Here is a 22,325-nt window from a genome sequence, read left to right as displayed (position 1 = left end):
AGGACTGAGGAGCTCTCCCTCATGTCAAAGGGGTGCAGCTCTCAGAGCCAGTGGACCACACAGAACGGGAAGGCCAGCTGTGTACTCCAGACGCTGGGCTCACCTCCAGCCCACAGCTGAATCTCAGATGTCCATGCTTCTCACAGGGAGCAGCGCCACCAAAGCTCATATACTGGTTTTCTTCTGTCACCACTCACAGGATAAGCCCCTCTTATCATCTGTTCTCTCTCTTTTTTTTTTTTTTTGCACTATCCTCGCCGCATTACTCTTTCTTCCTATTGTTTCATCTCCAGTTTCTTCCCTTGTCCAGAACTTGTCCATGAAGCCCTTAGGAATTTCCATTCCATAATTAATGCACCTGTATCTTCAGCCTCTTCACGATCTCTTTGCCTTTGTTGCATGCAGCCTGGTGTCCCCTGAGAACCTTATTCCCCTGCAGCTCTTTCAGGAAAAGCACATTGCTCAGGGTCAGGAGATCTTCCTGGTCATCAGTCCTTTTGTCCCCTACTACCATCTCCAGACCCCATGCAAGATCCTCGTTCCTCTGAGACTGCCATCCTTAAACCAGCTCCTGTCCTTTTGGTTGAAGATTTTGGTATGGTGTAGAGCCTTCCACTCACTCCAGTTCCTGACATCATCTTTAGAGGCTTCATAGTCCCACGACACCAGCTCTCATCTCCTTATCCTCATCCTCAATGACCTTATCCCCTCCACCTCAGCCAGCACACTCAGCAGATTATGTATTCTGAATACACCTTATTGACATTGAAAAAGGCCCTTCCTCTAAAATTCACTAGTTTAAGCATCCCATCTCTGTCCACAGACCCCTTTCTTCCTTACTTTCTTGTTCCTAGCTCACTGGGAACTTTGGTTTATTGTCTCCTTCCTTTCCTCCAGCTTGTCCGCTTACCTTTCCTGGGTACCATGGTCCACTCCATAGTCGCCCCTCTTGCCTCTCTTAACAACCAAACGTCTAAGAGTTGTCTTCTCTCTTTTATTTCTCGACATCTTTTTTGTTTCATTGTTGTTTGTTTTAAGCCATGCCATGTGGCATGCGGGATCTTACTTCCCTCACCAGGGACCCAACCTGTGCCCCTACAGTGGAAGCACAGAGCCTTAGCCACTGGACCATCAGGGAAGTCCATTTTCCTCTACTTCTGAACCGCTCTTCTGTCGCCATCACTATACAGCTCTACTCATTTTATTGCCGATGATCTTATTCTACTTGGCATGTATTGCGATATCTGCAAGGTCTAGGCCTGTATTAAAACTACTCACTAAGACCACCAGTGACTTCAGTGCTGCGAAAACTAGCAGACAAGTTTCTGTCCTTTGTGCCTCAGAGCTGTTTCTTCTGCCTAGAATTCTTTTTTTTTTTTCCTACCTAAGCCTGGTTATACACAGAATACACAGAAGAACTGTACGAAAAAGATCTTCATGACCCAGATAATCACGATGGTGTGATCACTCACCTAGAGCCAGACATCCTGGAATCAAGTGGGCCTGAAAGCCTCACTACGAACAAAGCTAGTGGAGGTGATGGAGTTCCAGCTGAGCTATTTCAAATCCTGAAAGATGATGCTGTGAAAGTGCTGCACTCAGTATGCCAGCAAATTTGGAAAACTCAGCAGTGGCCACAGGACTGGAAAAGGTCAGTTTTCATTCCAGTCCCAAAGAAAGGCAATGCCAAAGAATGCTCACACTACCACACAATTGCACTCATCTCACACGCTAGTAACGTAATGCTCAAAATTCTCCAAGCCAGGCTTCAGCAATATGTGAACCGTGAACTCCCTGATGTGCAAGCTGGTTTTAGAAAAGGCAGAGGAACCAGAGATCAAATTGCCAACATCCGCTGGATCATGGAAAAAGCAAAAGAGTTCCAGAAAAACATCGATTTCTGCTTTATTGCCTATGCCAAAGCCTTTGACTGTGTGGATCACAATAAACTGGAAAATTCTGAAAGAGATGGGAATACCAGACCACCTGACCTGCCTCTTGAGAAATCTGTATGCAGGTCAGGAAGCAACTGTTAGAACTGGACATGGAACAACAGACTGGTTCCAAATAGGAAAAGGAGTACATCAAGGCTGTATATTGTCACCCTGCTTATTTAACTTATATGCAGAGTACATCATGAGAAATGCTGGACTGGAAGAAACACAAGCTGGAATCAAGATTGCCAGGAGAAATATCAATAACTTCAGATATGCAGGTGACACCACCCTTATGGCAGAAAGTGAAGAGGAACGAAAAACCCTCGATGAAAGTGAAAGAGGAGAGTGAAAAAGTTGGCTTAAAGCTCAACATTCAGAAAACGAAGATCATGGCATCCGGTCCCATCACTGCATGGGAAATAGATGGGGAAACATTGGAAACAGTGTCAGACTTTATTTTTCTGGGCTCAAAAATCACTGCAGATGGTGATTGCAGCCATGAAATTAAAAGATGCTTACTCCTTGGAAGGAAAGTTATGACCAACCTAGATAGCATATTCAAAAGCAGACATTACTTTGCCAACTAAGGTCTGTCTAGTCAAGGCTATGGTTTTTCCTGTGGTCATGTATGGATGTGAGAGTTGGACTGTGAAGAAAGCTGAGGGCTGAAGAATTGATGCTTTTGAACTGTGGTGTTGGAGAAGACTCTTGAGAGTCCCTTGGACTGCAAGGAGATCCAACCAGTCCATTCTGAAGGAGATCAGCCCTGGGATTTCTTTGGAGGGAATGATGCTAAAGCTAAAACTCCAGTACTTTGGCCACCTCATGCGAAGAGTTGACTCATTGGAAAAGACTCTGATGCTGGGAGGGATTGGGGGCAGGAGGAGAAGGGGACGACAGAGGATGAGATAGCTGGATGGCATCACGGACTCGATGGATGTGAGCTTGAGTGAACTCCGGGAGTTGGTGATGGACAGGGAGGCCTGGCGTGCTGCGATTCATGGGGTCCCAAAGAGTTGGACACGACTGAGCGACTGAACTGAACTGAAGCCTGGTTAATTTCTACTCACTTTTTTAGCAAAATCACTTTTCCCAGGAGAATATTTCTAGCCATTGCCTAGGAGCCCCAGACTACTAGGTTCTTGGGTCACAAAGTTTCATAGCACCATTTGCTTTCCCTTGGTAGCTTTTTTTTTTTTTTAATTTTTTGGCTACACCACCATACAGCTTGCAGGATCTTAGTCTTCTGACCAGGGATCAAACCCAGGCCCCTAGTAGTGAGACCACCAAGTCCTAACCACTGTACCGCCAGTAAATTCCCAGTAATTACTTTTATAATTATTTGTTCTACTTTAGTCTAGGCCATGTGGTTTGTAGGGGCTGGGATTTTATCAAACGTCCTTGTATCTCTGCACAACAGTGCCTGGCACATGTCTGTCACATAGTGGATATTGACTTTATACACTACTTATGTTGAAAGCACAAAATGTCTCTCCTCACTCCACCCAGACTTCAAATCCCTATGGGTCATGCACCAGGACATGGGTCTTGCGCCAGGATATGGGTCATGCACCAGGACTACTTTGGCTCCACGATGAGCCACTCCAGCAGGGCTCCTACTTCTCCAGAGAGTGCAGCTTCGTTTCTTGTGATGCCCTCGCAGTCCTGAATTTAATTCTCATTGCTGTTATGTACATGATCGCTCATTTATTGCTTGTATTAAGGTTATCAACATGGATTATGGGATGGAAGACAAGAATCCTATTGATCATGTTCGCTTCTATTGTAAGAGTGACCTCAGCAAGGCAATCATGATTACTAAAAACCAGGTAACTACTTACAGTGGCATTTGGCAAATCTTTGTAGTAAAGTTGCATTTTACATGCAGGTTAGGCTCTGAAGTCAGTGTATACAGTTTTAAAAAAAAGAAACATTTTTTAAATTAAAGTATACATGATTTTCATAGACTAGACCATCTTAACAGCCAGTTTTTCCTGTTTGCTGAACTTGAAGAAAGCTCTGTTTTTTTGGTTTAGAAGGTAATTTATAAGTCTGTTGGGACAGGAATATCATATGGTTGAAGTCATCTAATTTAAATGTGCTTATTTGTGTATATTCTGTGAGAGAGTCTGTAGTCTTCATATAATTACATCATGCAAACCTGTTGTCTTTTATTAATGGACATAAAATTCTGGGACATCTTGCAGCATGACAGTTACCCTGAATTCTTTTCTTTGGATTATCATTGGTATAAAATACCAAGACAACGTGGTGCATTTAATACCACATCGAGCACAGAACTTAGGAACAGCTGATCTCTCCTCAGCATGTGAATTCAAGGTGACAGTGAAATCTTTCCTTCTTTAAAAAGGTTTCTCAGCTTTTGCCAGAGAGATTTGCTGAGCAGCTGATTCGAGTTTACTGTAAGAAGATAGATGAAAAGACTCTGTTTGCTGCACGACAGCATTTCGTCCATTGGTGTTTAATCAGTAACTTCACCAAGCCACAGGTGGGTGACTTATTATTCACATACGTCACAGAAATTTTTAAGTAAAAACCACAAGCAATCTTTACTTCCCTCTGAAAAGTTCTCATTTAAATGATGGTCGTTTGATGAACTTACTTACAAGACAGAACCAGACTCACAAACTTAGAGAACGAACTTTTGGTTACCATGGGTAAAGGATGGGGGCAGACAGGAATAGTTAGGGAGTTTGGGGTTGACATGAACACACTGCCATATTTGGGATGGATAACCAGCAAAGACCTAGGACCTTCTGTATAGCACAGGGAACTCTGCTCAGTATTAGTAACAACTTAAATGGGAAAGGAATTTGAAAACTAATAGATACATATTTATGTATAACTGAATCACTTTGCTGTACACCTGAAACTGACATAGCATTGTTAATCAACTGTACTCCAATATAAAACAAAAAATAATAGTCATTTGACTTGATTTGGGGGGAAAAAAGTTTTTCCACATTAAGCTTCCCTTTTAATCTTTTGATTTAATTAGTTTTAAAGTTGGAGTATAATTGCTTTACAATGCTGTGTTAGTTTCTGCTGTACAACAGCGTGAATCAGCTCTATATAAATGTAAATCCTGTCTCTGGAGCCTCCCTCCTGCTCACCCCCATCGCACCCACCTAGGTCATCACAGAGCACTGACCTTAACTCCCTGTGCTCTACAGCAGCTTCCCACTAGCTATCTGTTTTACACCCTGGTAGTTTTGCCAGTCATTCTATTGTACTTTGCATGTATTGAAATATCTCCAAGGTCTCGGCCTGTATTAAATTTACTCTCACTAAGACCACCAGTGACATCAGTGTTACTAAAACTAGCAGACGAGTTTCTGTCCTTTGTGCCTCAGAGCTGTTTCTTCTGCCTGTAATTCTTTACTTTCCTACCTAAACCTGGTTAATTCCTGCTCACTTTATTAGTAAAATCACTTTCCCAATGCTGAGTAAACTCAGCATTCCCAAACTTGTAACCTATTTAAATTCACTAGTTGCCAATCCCATAGAGAATGTCGTTGAAATGGTCCTTTATTGACCTGCATGTGGTGGATGCCTGGCACAGAGAACATTGATAGCTGTTGATTGAACAAATGATTGGTAGGTAGGTCGGAAGCATCGTTCTGCTTCCTGGTCTAGTACTCTCTGTCACAGCACCCTACCTGCTTTTCCCCCCAAGCATTGGATACTGAAGGAAACAAAAATGAAAGATTAGATGTGAAAGAGTAGCCCAGTATATCAGATCTTTGTCAAATGCCAGAGGGAGGGACACAGGGAAGTCTTTTAGTATTCAGGGTTGAGAGAGCTGTCAGGTAGGAGGGAGGATTCTTCCAGATCCGAAAGCTGGATTGTGTTTGGATGAGTAGCAGAGAAAAATGAGAGCTATACAAAAACGAAACTGGAACAAGTCGGGTGTGTTTGGGAGCTATGAAGAGACTAGTCTGACTGGAGGAGAAAAGTCTTATTGTTGAGGTGACAGGGGAAACAGAAAGAATCGGCTTAAAAAAAAAAAAAGAAAGAATCGGCTTGATTGTGGAGAAGCACTGGTAATCAGCTAAGAGTTATTCTTACACACAGTCAGGAGGGAATTGCTGAGAGTACTCAAGACTTGCCGTGCTGCTATAACTGTTTTCTTTTAACAACCTTATTTATGTGTTTTTAAATTGAATTTTATTGATTTATTTTTGGCTGCACTGGGCCTTCCTCGCTGTGCATAGGTGTTCTCTAGTTGCAGTGAGCAGGGGCTACTCTTCATTGCAGTGCACAGGCTTCTCACTGCAGTGGCTTCTGTTGTGGAGTGCAGGCGCTAGGTGCCCAGGCTTCGGGAGTTGTGATGCACCCGCTCAGTAGTTGTGGTGCATGGGTTTAGTTGCTCCGTGGTATGTGGGATCTTCCAGCCCGGTCCAGGGATTGAACCCCATGTCCCCTGTATTGGCAAGCAGATTCTTGTCCATTGTACCACCAGGGAAGTCCCTGCTGTAATTATTATTTACTTCTGGGCTTTTATCTCTAGCTAGACCTGTGGGAATATAGGAACTATGTCCATCTTAAGAACTATAGCTTCTAAGGAGACTAAAGCCCTGATGAGAAAGGAAGACTCGAGCGACAGATAGACTGGCACGTGGAGAGACTGGAAACAGAGAGACAAGAGGCTACTCAAGTTCAGCTACTCAAGTTGGACCCTAAGTCCTGATACATTCATTCAGGGAATGAGTGTTCCCCCAGGTCCTGTGTCCGGGACCAGGCTTGAAACAGTATCTGAGACAGTTCCCAAGGGTGTCGCTCTAGTTGGGGACAATAAAAACTCGAGTAAATAATAATCACAGTGGTGCATAAGTACTTTGGGGTCGGAACAGTGTGTACAGTCTTAGAGGAGCAAAAAGGTGAAGGGTTTATGCCAGAGTTGGTTGGTTCGGAAAGACTCATTTAAAGAAGGACTTGGAAAGACTTCCCTGGTGATCCTGTGGTTAAGAATCCACCTGCCAATGCAGGGGACACGGGTTCAGTCCCTGGCCTGGGAGGATCTCACGTACCATGGGGCAAGTAAGCCTGTGCACCCCAATTACTAGAGCCCACACTCCACAACTAGAGAAGCCACCACAATGAGAAGCCCGTCCACTGCAGCTGGAGAGTGGACCCCACCCGCCACAACTAGAGAAAGCCCGTGTGCAGCAACGAAGACCCAGCGCAACCAAAAGTTAATTAATTTTTTTAAAAAGGGCTTGGAAGCTGAGACCTGAAGGATGGATGAGGAGTCAGCTGGATAAAGGGGGTGGGGGACTGGAAGGTGACAGAAAACGAGGTGCATTTAGGGGTGAGATCTGGACTCTGTGCATAGTCCTATAAGCCAGGAGCCCCGGAGCAATGGGTGTTTTAAGCAGGAAAGTGACACATTCAAGTCAGTGTTTACAGCAGAGTCACGGCCACTGTACCCGACCAGAGGGCTCATAGGAGAGGCACCTTGACTTCTCTGCCCACCCCTCTTCCAGTCTCCCACCAGTGCCTCCCACTAGCCCAACCTGACTAGAGGCCAGTAGGCAGGGGAGCTGGGAGATGTGGTTCACAAGAGCAGCTCCTGTTATGCAGAGCAGGGCAGAGGGAGGCGGAGAGCAGATCTGAGAGCAGGTAGGCATGTGAGGCCCACAGTGTTTTCCACGAGCCTTCTCTTCCTCGTGCAGTAAAGCCTCTGACAGTCCTATACCCTCATGTAGCCTAGAGTATCCAGCCACGGGTTCAAAACCAGTTCAGGATAGAGTCAGGCGTTGGAGGGCCTAGCTTCTTACACTCCCTGATTTCCAGTCATAGTGTCGTCTCACTTTGACACCAGCCCTCGTTTTGGGTGGAATCTAGGAGGCTGAGGCCAAAGTGACAGCTTTGATTATGGAGCAAAGGTCAAGTTCCACAGGCACACACTATCTTTCCCCCTTTTTGCCATCCTGTAGACCTGGGCCCTTTGTTACAGAGGAGACTAAGAAAGAGGGTCCAGCAAGGGTCCAGCACATTCCATCTTTCCCTGGGAAACCAGGACACAAGAGCAGCTCCTGACACAAGTGCGTCCCCGGAAGCTGCATGAAGGGAAGGGGTCGCCGAGCCGGGCCACGTGCTGCTTCTAGCCATCTGTGAAAAGAACTGGCGTGGTGGCTTTTGCTCTGAAAGCTCTTCCCTTCCCAGGACCGTGTGCCTCTAATTAAGCATGTACACCATCCGGGGTTTCCCAAGAATAAGTCTGTCCAGAAGCAGGCTGTCTGTAGGACGAGGATATGTGTGCCTGAGACATTCGCTCAAAACCACGAGAACTGGCTTTTTTCTCTATTCCTAGTTACTCTGTCTTTGACAGGATGGTGACGTTGTAGCCCCGCTTATAACACCTCGGAAATTGGAGTGGAATACAGCTGGCACCCAGGAAGAGGCCAAAAAAGCCAAAGCCCAGCTTTTCCCAAGTGACTCAATGTGAATGTCTGCACTCAATTGTTTACGAAAAGCCCCTCCCCATCCCCTTTCCCTCCTCCCCCAGCACAATTAATTTAGGGAATTTGATCATAGAGGTCTACAAATGGAGCGACAGCTAGTGCTTTTTATATCTTGAATGTACGCACATACTAAGTCATTTTTATCCAGAGGAACAGGTATTAGGCAGACCTTATTAACATGAGCTATGGAAAATGCTGCCTTGCCTCTTTTTAATATTAATCAAAGACTTTCTTCTTTAGCAGTCTATTTTCTTAGAATTAACAGCTTTTTAAAGTACTTTGAACTCTTATGACATAAGATTTTTTTTAAAAAATTTGGAAATAAGACAAAGGTGCACACTGGAATTTGCGGTTAGGGTTGTCATGAACAGCTGTGGTTAAAACCAGTATGTGAAATCCCGGCCCTCTGAGGAGGTGCCCATCACCCTGAATTTGAGGCTAGCTTTCCTTGAGTGATTGCAACATTAGTGAAAGGCACCTCCCCTCACCGTTTTAGCCCCCCATAAACTGCCAGGTTGGGGTCAACAGTATAGGAGGGCCACGAAGGGGCTCAAGCTCTTCAATGAGAGGCCTGATTGATTTGTTGAAAAGATCTGAGGGTGCTGGCCTCCTCTGAAATGGGGCATAAAACTGTCTTATAGGAGACCCCCTAGCTCCAGTAGCAGAGGGACTCCCTAAACCAGGCTGTCCTCTGGGTCAGCTGTGGCTCCAGCCCTTGTGGGTTTCTTTCTCTCCTGAGTGCTCACTGCCCCCTCCCTGAGGGTTCCACCACTGCCCAGCCTGGAGAAAGCAGCTCCCCTCCCCCGACCTCTGCCACTCGCTTGGGTGCTGATGGGAGGCCATCGGAGGAACCACCCTCAGGGGTGCTCAAGCTGGGGCTTCATTTTTGCCAGTTCAGTGCATTTGATGAGTTTCAAGGCAAAGACTGGCTGCCTATGCTGAGACAAAGTGATTTACCCAGTGAATTCCAGGTTCCCATTTGTGTCTCTACCTCCAGCAGTGGAGTAGCCACCACTGTGGTTGAGCAGTGCTCCTGAGCTAAACAGAGTCTGGAGTTAGAGCTAAATCCAGCGGCTGCCAGAGGCAGGGCCATGGGGAGTGCAGTCGTGAGCCCTGACATCCTGTACTTCACCATACCCTTACAGAAGCCTCCCTGGCAGCCTGGGCGTGGGGAGCCAGCCTTGGCTCTGGGTCAGAGCAAGAGTGAGCGGGGAGGAGCTCAGACCGCAGGGCAGATCACCCCCAGCATCTTGGGGGTGCTGCCACCGTCCACTGTGTAACCAGGTGCTCCTCTGTTGACACTAGGGTGACAAGCGTTTGGAACGTCTGCTGTTCTGCTCTGTCACCCCTCTCCCACCCCCAGTAGATAATCAAGTTGACCCTAATTCCTAGAGTAGTTAAAACCGTGCTCCGCTCCCACCACAATGCCGTGTGATGGGGATGTGGATACAGTGGGCTCCTAGAAGCCCAAAGAAAGTGGTCATGGTACGAGGTCATGTCTGTTTTGGCCACGGTGCTTCCAAAACGTCCAGTGGGGAGAATCCGCCACCTCAGACTTCATGTGTCCAGGCCCAAGGTCAAGAATGTAATGTTTCTCTGCAAAGATTGTCTGATTTTTGCCACACCTCCATTTACATCATTGTTTTACTCTGGAACTTTGTCATCTCAGAGTGTATCACTGTGCTCTCTGAGCAACAACTTGAATCTGTTTTGTTTGCGTCTTTTGTTACTTTTTGGCAGCTGCACTTTATGCTCTTTGCAACTGTTTTAATTATGGGAACCACGTGCCATTGACAAGGTTAAATTTTTCTTAAGAAGCATCTTCACTATTGGTATAAAAAGGGAGCCTTTAACAGCTTGGTATCTAGAGTTACTGAGCTTTGTCAGTAACTTTGAGAATGTAAGTAAGACTGCAGGTTCAAGTGCCTGGTCGCTTCATCCTGGTGAGGGAAACAGCTGCAATAAAGCTTCATGAATGTATCTCTGTCTTGAAATCAGTGGTGTCTTCCTCAGTGACTTTCACACTCGTGTGCCCAATTTTGACCCTTTTGTGCAAAAGAACTGTGTTTGGTCTAGGAATGTGCCCAGATGTTTCTTTATACCTCAATACTGTGTTGGGTCTTCCAGAGGGGATGGTTTTAACAGGCCCTATGTTACTTCGTTTTCCTCATTCAATAATGGCAGGTAATGACCTGATAAAGAACCTTGTTCTGTCAGGAGGCAGGCTCTAGCATGGGTTATGGATTTTTTTTCTTTTTTTTTTTTAGTTTTTCTAAGTCCTCTTTTGCCAGAAAAAATATCCTTCCTTTTTTAATCTCCCTGAATTCCCATCTACAGAATTTCAGCTTCTTTACCCAAATGTGCATATAGCTCATCTGCTACTTTCATATTTTTCTTGTGGAATTAAATAAGAGATCTTCAAGTACCCAGCATAGTGGTAGCAGACTGGTCAGTTTTCTGGGAAAAGAAGAATGCTGTTTTGGAATCTTTATTAATTTCACTGGTTGAGTTAGGTGTCTGTGGTTTGACAATATTCTTTAAATTAAAATAATGTCCAAAGCATATAGAGAAGAATCCCATTTTGTAAGAATACCATACACCTCCTTGGAAAACTGTCTGGAAGGATATACATGAAAATGTTAGTGGGGTGGTTGAATTGTAGGCAGTTTTAATTTTTTTACATCTTCTGGTTTTTCTACAATAAACACATATTAACTATGTACTCTCTAAAAGGATCATTTTCCTGAGGAATTTTGTGGTGCTCGGGTGAGGTATAACTGTCTTTTACTCCCTCACATCCCCTCTCCAGTAGAATGTGGCCTGTCTCCACAGCTGTCTTGGTCCTCAGGCGCCAAGAGGCTGCTCTCAGTCACAGTCCACACCGGACACTTCTCCATCTGTGTTTCGGATGGAACGGGCTGCCCTGGGTGAGCGCAGCCTCATCGGCATCCAGGGGCGGGTCTGAACACCTGTTGGCTCAGGAAGCTGTCCGCCGTGGCATCAGCTCAGGACCCAGGCCTCCAGCTCGTTGATGCAGAACTGCTCCTGCCGGGCCAGCACCTCATTGTTGAAGGTCGCACAGGGGTGGCTCCCCCCACGGTACAAGTCTCCATCCAACCACAGCCCAAAGTGGCCACTAAAGAGAGGAGAGTCTTGGCACAGCTCCCTCCAGCACCCTTCAGACCTGCCCCAGCAGCCCTTGGCCACACCATGACTGCTCTGCCTTAGTCTCATCTCTGAAACCAGTTTGTCCCAAATTGTTAAGGACTCACACATTGTCCTCCATGGGGTTTCAAGCTTTTTTTTTTAACAGTTCAATGATTTTGATAAACATATACAATGGAGCAACCGTCACCACAGACCAGTTTTAGAACCTTCAGAACATTAAGATGGCAATGCCTTAACCAAAGGACGGACTCTCATAAGCTTGGACTTCAAGCCCAGAACACGTCAGACCAGGGCGTCCATTCTAGTCCCCTCTTGACAGCAAACCTAGGCTGGAGCTGGGAAGTGGATTACTGCAGATTGGCAGCAGCTGGTGGGGTCTGTGTCAGTCCATCTCTGTGGAGGCTATTCAGACAGCTGGGAGAGCGAAACTAATCAAGCAGTGCTGTCATCTGTGCCCTCAGGATAAGGCTGACTGCCTGAATATGCAGGTCACACCAGAGACAAGACTGACCTTGTGAAACACACTTCACTTCCCACCCCCAACACACACACACACACACACACATGCTGTCACCAACTAAACACTTTGGGGGATACTTCATGCCATCCTCTCCTCTCAGTATCGACTTAGAGCAGAGTTTAGGGGGTTGGCTGGGGGGGCAGGAAGCGCCACAATACCTATTGAGAGGAGATTCTTGAAGGTTAACCAGCAGCCTCCCTCATTTTGTCTGGGGTAGCCTAACTCAGCATTTCCAGAGAGGGGAAAGGACCAGAGTACAGACCACCTCAAGACTCAAGACTAGGGAAGACTAGGACACGCACCTGCCACAGCCCATCATCAGAGAATCCAAGTCGCCTTTCACAAAGAAAGAGTTGCTTCCTGTCCACTTGAAGACCTGTGATAAGAAACCCCGTTATTGGCAGAGTCCTGCTCATGCAGTTTTACTCTGGACCACTGGGTGGCAGTGTGGTGAAGGAAACAACCTCCACGCCCCTACTAAGGCACGGGAACTACTCTAGGCTCCTAACTCTTGCAGTTTCTCTGTCTCCCTGGAGTTCACCTCCTCTTGCCCTCCTGTCTGAATTCCCACAGCCCCAAAGCCCTTCTGTTCTAGGAATAGACCAGAACCCTCTGAGGCTTCCTGCTTCCGAAGCTGGAGAGAGGAGGGGAAAAGTCCTCATCGGGAGCCAGGCCCTGATTCTACCATTAATTGTTTCATTAATTGTTAACACTAAGCCTGCACACCTTCGGTGCTATTTCACACCCAACAAGTGTTTCGAGCCCCACCCCAGAGAGACACCCTGACTACCACCAATTCTGTCCCTGCATCACTCCTTCCCGAATCACAGCCTCCTAATGGGTCTCTGCTTCCTCTGTCTCCTGCCCAGAAGCCCATGTGTGCTCTCTCAGTGAGCTATTCAAAATTAAATCAGGGATTCCCCTGGTGGTTCAGTGGTATAGAATCCACCTGCCAGTGCAGGGGACATGGGTTCAATCCCTGATCCGGGAAAATCCCACTTGCTGTGGGCAGCTAAGCACCTGGAGCCATTGTTTCCCAACAAGAGAAGCCTGTGCACCCCAACTAGCGAGTAGCCCCTGCTCACTGCAAGCAGAGAAAGCCTGCGTGCAGCGACAAAGAGTGAGCAAGGCAAAAAATAATTATTTTTAAAAATCAAATTGGATATTAGCCCTCCTCTGCTAAAGCTCTCCAATGGCCCTGACAATGGGAATAAAATCCAGCATCTAACAACAGCCAAAAGCCCAGCGTGCTCTGCCCTGATTTTCTCTCCAACCTCTGTCCCCCCTTTACCGCCTGCACTTCATCTACCCTGGCCCTTCTGTCCTGGCACACCTGAAGCTATTGCTGCTCCAGGATCTTGCTGACCCCTCTGCCCAGAATGCTCTTCCCCCAGATCCTCAGAAGGCTCACTTCTTAGCTTTCAGACGAAATGTCATCCCAGAGAAATTTAAAGTAGCCCTTGCTTCCTGGCCCTGTTCAGTGACAATCTGCCCTGCTAACATGTAAGTTCCATGAAGGCTGTCCCGATGCTGGCAGTATTCCTGAGACATGGTGTAGATGTTAAGGGAACAAATTATTCATGAGTCAATTTAGGACTTCCCTGGTGGTCCAACAGTTAAGGATCCACCTGCCAACACAGGGGAAACATTCAATCCCTGGTACAGCAAGATCTCGCGTGCCACAGAGCAATCAAGCCCACACACCACAACTACTGAAGCCTCCACTAGAGCCTGTGCTCAGCAGCAAGAGAGATCCCTGCAGTGAGAACCCGAGCACGGCAGCTCAAGCGCATCTAGAGGGCAGGCCCCGCTCGCTGCAGCTGGGGAAGCCTGAGTGCAGCAGCGTGGACCGAGCGCAGCCAAAAGAAATAGAGCACAGTTGTTTTTAAGTCAGTTTAGCTGATAAAAAGGTTTTTAAAGGGCTGCAAAAGTATAGCCTATGATTGCCTGTGATTAGTTGCAAAAAAATGCTCTGAGCAACCAAAGGGTTTTTAGCAAGAAAACAAGACTAGTCGAAGATAAGCCCTGGGCTCAGAAGAGATAATATGAACAAGTGACCACAAAAAGACAGAACTATTCAACTCCTCCTATACTTTCCTCAAGGAACATGACCTTCAGACTTGAAGGAGGAAGATAAACATTGCTACAGAAAAAAATTAAGATGATGCTTCTTGGAATAAGGGTCAAGGAACTGGTGGGAATTCATGAAGAATGCAGATGCCAGAAGACCAAAGACAGGCAAAAATTAACCAGTTTTTTGAAAAGATGAGATTTCATAATAATAGCCTGGGAAGACTATAGCAATTGCCTAAAAAAAGAAAAAAATCATTCCATTCAAGAGTTTGGTTTTTTTGTTGTTTTGTTTTTACATTTAGCAAAAGGCACTGTTTCAGGTACTGGATAGACCAGTGATGTAACAGACAAAAATTCCTGCCTCCTAGGACTCCCACTCTAGTGGCAGGAGGCAGGTAAATAAGTAAAATAAATAGTGTGTTAGCTGTGACAAATGCTTAGGAGAAAGAAGTAGAGAAGGGCAATAAGAGTTTCCAGCGGCTGGAGTGCTATAAATGTAAACAGCAGGGAGGGTCCTGCTGAGAGGGTGACATCTGAGCAGAGTCCTGAAGGAAATGAGAACTGACTCACACGGACATCCCGTGGAGGGAACCTTAGGGAGAACAGCATGTTTAAAGGCCCTGAGGTAGGAACAGTCTTGCTTGTTTAAGAACCACCTCCGAGGTCAGTGTAGGGAGAGGGAATGTAGCAAGAAATGACGTCAGAGAGAGTCCAGAAGACGTAGAGACTCGTAGGTTTATTTTTAAGACTGGGGATTTGTCTGGTGGTCCAGAGGTTAACAATCTGACTGCCGCTGTAGGGGATGTGAGTTCAGTCCCTGGTCGGGGAGCTAAGATCCCACATGCCTCGGAGCAACTGCCACAACTCCTGAGCCTGTGTCGCAACTACAGAGAAGCCTGTGCACCACAGTGAAAGATCACACGTGTCGCAAGTAAGACCTGATGCGGCTAAATAAATAAATAAAAACATATTCTGAAAAAATACTTTGGCTTTTCTCTGAGGGAGAAAAGAAGCCGTTGGTAGCTTGGAGCCAAGGAGTGATATGTTCTGATTTAATTTATTTTAAACATTTATTTGGCTGTGGCTGTGCCAAGTCTTAGTTGTATCACATAGGATCTTCAGTTGCAGCATGTGGGATCTAGTTCCCTGACCAAGGATTGAACCTGGGCCCCCTGCAGTGGGAGCTCAGAGTCTTAGCCACTGGGCCACCAGGGAAGTCCTTGACTTAGCTTTTAAAAGGCTCACTCCAGGTACTGTGATGACTGAAGGTGGAAGCATTAGGAGGCTATAGCAGGGACACAGGCAAGTAATGATGGTGGCTTGAACCAGGGTGACAGCAAAGGACATTGTGAGAAGCGGTAGATTCTGGGTAGAGATAGAAAGAGAAGGAGGAGCCATCAGGATTCGCTGACAGCCATCAGATGTAGGGTGTGAGAGAAGCGAAGAAGGGCTCCAAAATCTTTGGTCTCAATGGCAGTAAAGACAGAGGTGCCATTCACTTTGCCAGGAAAGATGTCAGGAGGAGCCAACTTTCTGGGAGAAAGTCAGGAGATCCACTTGGCAAAACCCCAGTCGTGGTTGGACCCTCCCATCCACGCTGTCTGTGCTTGAACCTGACGAGCTGAATGTTGCTAGAGGAAAGCACAACAAAGGAACCAGCCCTGGGACTTCCTGGTGGTCTGGTGGTTAAGAATCCTCCCCGCAGTACAGCAGACATGAGTTCTATCCCTAGTCGGGGAACTAAGATCCCCCCTGCCACTGGGCAGCTAAGCCCATGAGCCACAACTACTGAGCCTGCCCGCCCTAGAGCCTGTGCTCCAAAACAAGAGAAGCCACCACAATGAGAAACCTAGGCACCGCGACCGGAGAGTCCCCTGCTAGCCACCACTAGAGAAAGCCTGCACATAGCAATGAAGACCCAGTGCTGTCATAAATAAATAAAAATTATTGATTAAAAAAAAAGAGCATCACCTTCAGCTGTGGAGAGAAGGAGAAGAGGAAGGTCTCGCCAGTACCATAGAAGCCTTTGCTGAGTCGAAGGGCCGAGGAGGAGAAGGCCCCAAACATCTGGAAGGAAGAGTCTGTAGCTTGCAGCCGGCAGGGAGCTGGAGATCCCTTCCAGGCTGGGGAGTCTGGGGCAGAGCTGGGGGTCGGAGAGGCCCCGGGGGAACCATCAGCCCTTAGTGGCAGTTCTCCCCGAAGCGCCCCAGCGCGGCTCACCTGCCCGTCCTGGTCTCTCAGCACCAGCAGCACCGGCCCACTGTGGCCCTCCATCTGCCTGTACAGGCTCTGCAGACTGAAGCCGTCCCTTGACGTGCAGAAGGCCAGGCTCCAGGAGTATCCAGTGACTCTTGGGGGCAGGTGGAGACTGAGCTGGGGACAGAGCAGAGGGTGAGCAAGGGCTCCCAGTCCTCCCACCATCGGTGCTCCATATCCTTGGGGTCCCAGGAGGACTAAGGTTAAACAGCCACCCCTCACCCAAGCCTGTGCTTTACAGGTTCAGTTCAGTTCAGTTGCTCAGTTGTCTCCAACTCTTTGTGACCCCATGGACTGCAGCACGTCAGGCCTCCCTGTCCATCACCAACTCCCAGAGTTCCTTCAAACTCATGTCCATAGAGTCGGTGATACCATCCAACCATCTCGTCCTCTGTTGTCCCCTTCTCCTGCCTTCAATCTTGCCCAGCATCAGGGTTTTTTCCAGTGAGTTGGCTCTTTGCATCAGGTGGCCAAAGTTTTGAAGCTTCAGCTTCAGCATCAGTCCTTCCAATGAATAGTCAGGACTGATTTCCTTTAGGATGGACTGGTTGGATCTCCTTGCAGTCCAAAGGACTCTCAAGAGTCTTCTTCAAGACCACAATTCAAAAGCATCAATTCTTCGGCGCTCAGCTTTCTTTACAGTCCACCTCTCACATCCACACATGACCACTGGAAAAACCGTGGCTTTGACTAGACGGACCTTTGTTGGCAAAGCTTTACAGGTTATGGAGTACTTTCTTGTTTCCGGGGGCACCGTGGAAACACCAATGAGCAGGAGGCCTCAGAGAAAGGGATCACTATTCCCATCTTACAGATGAGGACGCTGAGGCTCGGGGAGATGAAGCAACTTGCCTGAAGCCCACATGGGGAGGAAGTGGCAGAGCCAGGATTTGAACTCAGGTCAGGCCCATCATGGCCCCTAGCACCCACCCAAAAACTAGAGATACTGACTGCCTCCTCCTAACTCCCCATCTCATCTTCCCATTCCCACCCCAGCTTTGGCCTCAGTTCCCAAGGACTGGTTCCACTTAAAGAGTCTGATTAGTTCACCATATCCTTAACCTCCTGGTGACGTGAAGAAGGTGGTGCTAGGATTACTGACTCATTTTATCAGAAAAGCCCAGCGAAGAGAAGTGAGTTGCCCAAGGTGACATAGTGAGCAGAGGACAGAGCAGGAGGGACCCCAGGCGTCCCTGGGCCTGGCTGGGGTGGGGCAGGACTGAAGTCTTTGTACCATGGACTGTGCCCGAACCTGACTCATTTCCGAGGCTCCCAGAACCTGGCTGGCTCCTGCCAGCTGGGGCACCACGGGTCGTTCGGGAACCGGAGTTGGGGCTGGGGTTGTCTCCTCCTCCTTTTCCTCTTCCTCTTCCTTGTCCTCCTCCCCAGAAAGAGCATCTTCCACCTGGCTGGGCTGTAAAGACACACACAGGCTTGGTGAGTCGAGAGACAAGGAGACACGAGCTTCCACACATCCAGAGCCTGAGAGCCTTGGCCACCTCATCACCCCTGCCCGGGCCCCTGCCAGTCCAGCCGGAGGAGGCTGTGAATTGTCCACGATAGGCCAGACCCTGTCCTTCCCGCCAGCCAGCTCCCTCCCTGGCCCCTTCCAGCTACACCCACTGGATGTGGCCTTGGGCCCCCGAGGTTTGTCTTGCCTGGTTGCTCTGGATCCAGAGTGGATGCCAGGGATTGTGTTCTAAGCTTTGGAGGCAGGAGAGAAGGGCAGGTGGCAGCTCCCAAACTGTGCATTTGTACATGAAATAACAATAATAATACAATAGTGGCTGAATATACAGTAAACAGGACACACTTGACTAGGCCCAAGTGAAATGCTTGGTGAGCATAATCTCTGAATTTTCCCAAGAATCCTAAGAAGAATGTGCTTCTTTTTTGTTTTTTTGGCTCTGCCACAAGTCTTGCAGGATCTCAGTTCCCCAACCAGGGATTGAACCTGGGCCTCCACAGTGAAAGCGTGGAGTCCTAACCACTGGACCACCAGAGAACTCTCCAGAGTAGGCTTTTTATTACCCCCATGTTATTATCTCAAAGGAAGAAAGAAGGCCTTCTGAGCTGGTGAAACAACACGTGTTTCTCATGGGTGAGACAGTGCACAGGTTCATATAAAATGCTCATTTAGGGCTTCCCTGGCAGCTCAGGGGATAAGAATCCACCTGCCAATGCAGGAGACACGAGTCTGATCCCCGGCCCAGGAAGATCCCGCATGCCGAGGAGCAGCTAAGCCTGTGCGCCAAGACTACTTAGTCTGTGCTTTAGAGCCCGGGAGCCACAGCTGCTGAGCCCGTGAGCTGCAACTGCCGGAGCCTGTGTGCCCTAGAGCCCATGCTCCGCAACAAGAGAAGCCACCGCAATGAGAAGCCTGCGCAGCACAACCAGAAAGGAGCCTCTGCTTGCCACAACCGGAGAAGCGCCTGTGCAGCGACAAAGACCCAGCACAGCCAAAAATAAAAATAAACAAAAAATGCCCCAATGAAAAAATGCACATTTGTGTGAAGGTGTGTGATGTGTTGGCTTAAAATAGAGTTGTGTAGGCAAATCAGTGTGAGAAGGTGTTGAATGCAACTTTGTATGTTACCTTTCAGTGTGTTTGTGGGTGTGAGCTGGGGTTGTGTTATATGTGTCAGTGGGCATGTATGTTGGTGTGTTCATTCATTCATTCATTTAATCACTGAGCTGCCACTCTGTACCAGAACGTGTGTGTGTGTGTGTGTGTGTGTGTGTGTGTGTACGCACATGCACATGATGCCTGCACACAAGGACTTTGGGGCTTTTCATCAGGAGAGATCTCCTTGGGGAGAAGAGCTGGACAGGACATTGCTTTCCTATTCCCCAGGTTCAGGCCTATGGAGAGAGTCCTAACTGGACAGGCTTCTGGACAGAGCTCCATCTGGCATCCATTCCAGGGAGGAAGGAATGGAGACAGTAGTCTGTGCTCCTTGAGGGTCCTGGAACCACAAGGCTGGGCGCTAAGGCCCCAGGTTCCTGAGTCCTTGCTCTGAGCCCTGGGCCATCTGCGGAGGGCCTCGGAAGGGGGTCACCCAGCTGTATGCACCCTGGCCCAGGCCCCACGCAGCCAGAGATCTCACCTCCCCTGCCTTTCCTGACCGACCCCCGCCCCAGCTGGGCCTCTTACCAGCCGAGTGTAACGCCAGCGGAGACTTCTCATTCTTCTGTCCGAGCCCAGCCAGGGGCAGTAAGTGAGCCTTCAGCCCTGCCAGGGAGGAGGCAGCGCTGGGTGAGACCTGGAGCCGAGAGGGAGGGGCCTGGGGCACACCTGGCTGGCTCCACACCCACCCAGCTGCCCTTTGCTCTCTCTCACCTGCCACTCACCTGTCATTCCCAGGCTAGCTTGTCCCTGAGTCTGTGAGGTCAGCTATCCTTGGCATTCAGGGCCATAGTTGCAGTTAGCAACTAATGCAGGTTAGCCATAAATTCTAGCTGTAATTCGGGCCCATAGACTGTAACCTTTGGGTGGCTGCCTGAGCTCCAGACGGGGTGTCTGGGGCCTTTACTTCCCTGTATGACCTTGCATAAGTGCTATATACCCCTGGGCCTCAGTTTCCCCACATATGACATGTGGAACCAGATTGTCTCAGAGGCCCTCACAAGACTGACAGCATGCAATTCGGTTTTCTCTCAAAGCTATTATAACAGAAGCTTGAAAAGGGCCAAGCTAGATCAAAAGAACAGATTTTTTTTTAATAGTCATTTTTCTAATTAAAAGAGCAATACATATTTACTATAGAAAATTTGAGAAATTTATAAAAGAAAAAAGAAAACTACAAAAATATTCATAATTCTACCTCTTAGAAATAAACTCTCAGCCCCTACAGGTTTATTTTTTCATCTTTTACATTTATAAATAGATCATACAGTGTGTTGCTTTATAAGGTGTTTTGTCAAGCTTAACAAAAGAAAAGTTTCCAATTACATTCAGTACCCTTTGAACATGTGATTGTTTTTTAATGTAGTTATTTAATTTGGCTGTGCTGGGTCTTAGTTTCAGCACACAGGATCTTTTTTTGTTTATTTCATGTGGGCTCTAGTTCCCTGACCAGGGATTGAACATGGGCCACCCCTGCCCTGTGTAGGGAGTGTGGGGTCTTAGCCACTAGACCACCACGAAAATCCCACGAACATGTAATTTTTAATGGCTGCATATTTTTTCATCACAGGACGTACATCATTTCTCAAATGTTTGACATTCTGTTTGCTTATAATTTTCTGTGATTATAAGCAAAATTATAATAAACTTTCTTGTTCATAAATCTGATTATATTTTTTATGATAAATTTCAAACGTTGAATAATGGATCAAAGGGTGTTCACACATGCTTTTCCAACTGTTTCCAACGAGGCTTCCCAGAGCTTAAGGCTGACCAACGTCTGGATATCTTTCAGGAATCTCAAGGTAATATCTTTCTGATCATCATGTTTTACGTCCTTAAATTACAGATAAAGAAACTGCCACTCAGAAAGTTGAAGAAGGAGCTAACCACAGCCACAGGATAATATAACACAGTAAAAAGAGCACAGACTCTGGAGTCAGGGACTCTAAATCCTGTGTGACCTTGGGCAAGTTACTTAACATCTCTGTTCTGTCTCCTTGTCTGTAAAATACTAATACCTGTTTACCTGATAGGGCTGTTGTGAAAATAAATGAAGGTAATGCCTGAAGGGACGACTCATTGGAAAAGACCCTGATGCTGGGAAAGATAGAGGGCAGGAGAAGGGGGCGACAGAGGATGAGATGGTTGGATGGTATCACGGACACAATGGACATGAGTTTGAGCAAACTCCGAGAGATAGGGAAGGACAGGCATGCTGCAGTCCATGGGGCTGCAGAGAGCTGACACGACTGAGCGACTGAACAATGCCTGAAGAACTAGGAGGCTGAACCAGGTCTCCATCCTCCTGTTCTGAGTTCAGTGAGATGACACACAGTGCCTGGTGTTTGGTGAAAAAGTGAAAGTGTTAGTCGCTCAGTCATGTCTGACTCTCTGCGACCCCATGGACTGTAGCCCGCCAGGCTCCTCTGTCCATGGGATTCTCTGGGCAAGAATCCTGGAGTGGGTTGCCATTTCCTTCTCCAGGGGATCTTCCCAGCCCAGGGATCAAACCTGGGTCTCCTGCATTGCAGGCAGGTTCTCTACCGTCTGAGCCACCATGGGTGCTAGATAAGTGGCCGTGCTTAAGACCATCCCCCGACACTGCCTCTTTGGGAGATTCAGGGCTCAAATCACTGACAAGTGGCCACTCAGTCTCCACCCAAGCACCTTGGGGACAGTCACTTGGTCACTTGCAGGGGTAGGTAGCTCAGTGGGGCATGGAAGGGCAGGAATGTACTCACTTTGCCAAGTCTCGACCTCTGGTGACCTCTTCCAGCTTGTCCAGCCTGATGGCTTCCCTAGTACATCTCTGGGATCCCACAGAGAAGGGGCCACTTCCGGAACCAACCCTGCCCACCTGGAGGTCTGTACGAAGCAGTTTTAGCCCTGTACCCTGGTTCTCTGGCAGACAGCTGTCACTTCTGCCCCAGCCAGGCTCCAGCCCTCCTCTCCTGGCTCTTATACCTGCCCAGAGGGTGGCATGCCCTGGCCCCGAGCCTGCTCCGGTTTCAGCTGGAAGGACCTGGCTGTGATTATAATCCATCAGAAACTCAAATCCCACAAACAAGAGCTTCTCACCTCGGGTCCCTGCTCTGCCCCTACCAGCCCAAAGAGGTGGGATTTACTGAACTCCTGGGCTCTTCCTGGAGCCTCTCACCCACAGCTACTGAGCGCCACGTGGTGCCTGAAGCCCATCATGGAAGGCACTTCCCTTAAGGGGCGCAAATGTTACAGGAAAGGGTCGAGCCGTGGGG

The 22,325-nt window shown here is 47.8% G+C and overlaps 2 protein-coding genes and 1 non-coding gene across 3 annotated transcripts in view; 1 reads left to right on the top strand and 2 right to left on the bottom strand.

Moving 5' to 3' along the window:
* SAMHD1 (SAM and HD domain containing deoxynucleoside triphosphate triphosphohydrolase 1) overlaps window positions 1-10,708 on the top strand; it is a 56,992-nt gene extending 46,284 nt beyond the window's left edge. The window contains exons 14-16 of the mRNA XM_068987213.1: window positions 3,662-3,766; window positions 4,309-4,446; window positions 8,293-10,708. Of these exons, the coding sequence (XP_068843314.1) occupies window positions 3,662-3,766; window positions 4,309-4,446; window positions 8,293-8,409 (360 nt within the window). The 3' untranslated portion in view covers window positions 8,410-10,708. The remainder of the gene's footprint in view (window positions 1-3,661; window positions 3,767-4,308; window positions 4,447-8,292) is intronic.
* A 717-nt stretch (window positions 10,709-11,425) lies between these two features.
* On the bottom strand, window positions 11,426-21,870 carry TLDC2 (TBC/LysM-associated domain containing 2). Its single transcript, XM_068987839.1, has 7 exons — window positions 21,813-21,870; window positions 19,597-19,674; window positions 17,695-17,856; window positions 16,407-16,559; window positions 16,158-16,253; window positions 12,416-12,489; window positions 11,426-11,561 (listed from the first exon to the last, which is right to left on the bottom strand). Exons 2-7 carry the CDS (start codon window positions 19,627-19,629, stop codon window positions 11,426-11,428), a joined length of 654 nt encoding a protein of 217 aa, XP_068843940.1. The 5' UTR covers window positions 19,630-19,674; window positions 21,813-21,870.
* On the bottom strand, window positions 18,376-18,447 carry TRNAE-UUC (transfer RNA glutamic acid (anticodon UUC)). The gene has a single exon. It is a non-coding gene; the product is annotated as a tRNA-Glu (tRNA).
* Window positions 21,871-22,325: the final 455 nt, after the last annotated feature.

Source organism: Capricornis sumatraensis, chromosome 15 (genome assembly GCF_032405125.1).
Source record: "Capricornis sumatraensis isolate serow.1 chromosome 15, serow.2, whole genome shotgun sequence".
Taxonomy (NCBI): domain Eukaryota; kingdom Metazoa; phylum Chordata; class Mammalia; order Artiodactyla; family Bovidae; genus Capricornis; species Capricornis sumatraensis.
This window is presented reverse-complemented; position numbering and strand designations above follow the sequence as displayed.

What these genes read in the sequence shown, in the direction of transcription:
- TLDC2 (XM_068987839.1), bottom strand. Translation starts at nt 19,629, where the DNA reads ATGAGAAGTCTCCGCTGGCGTTACACTCGGCTG. An exon ending in GCTGGCGTTACACTCGGCTG is followed by an intron (nt 17,857 to 19,596) that starts GTAAGAGGCCCA and finishes GTGTCTTTACAG; the next exon opens with CCCAGCCAGGTGGAAGATGC. An exon ending in CCTTCTCTCCACAGCTGAAG is followed by an intron (nt 12,490 to 16,157) that starts GTGATGCTCTTT and finishes TTCTTATCACAG; the next exon opens with GTCTTCAAGTGGACAGGAAG.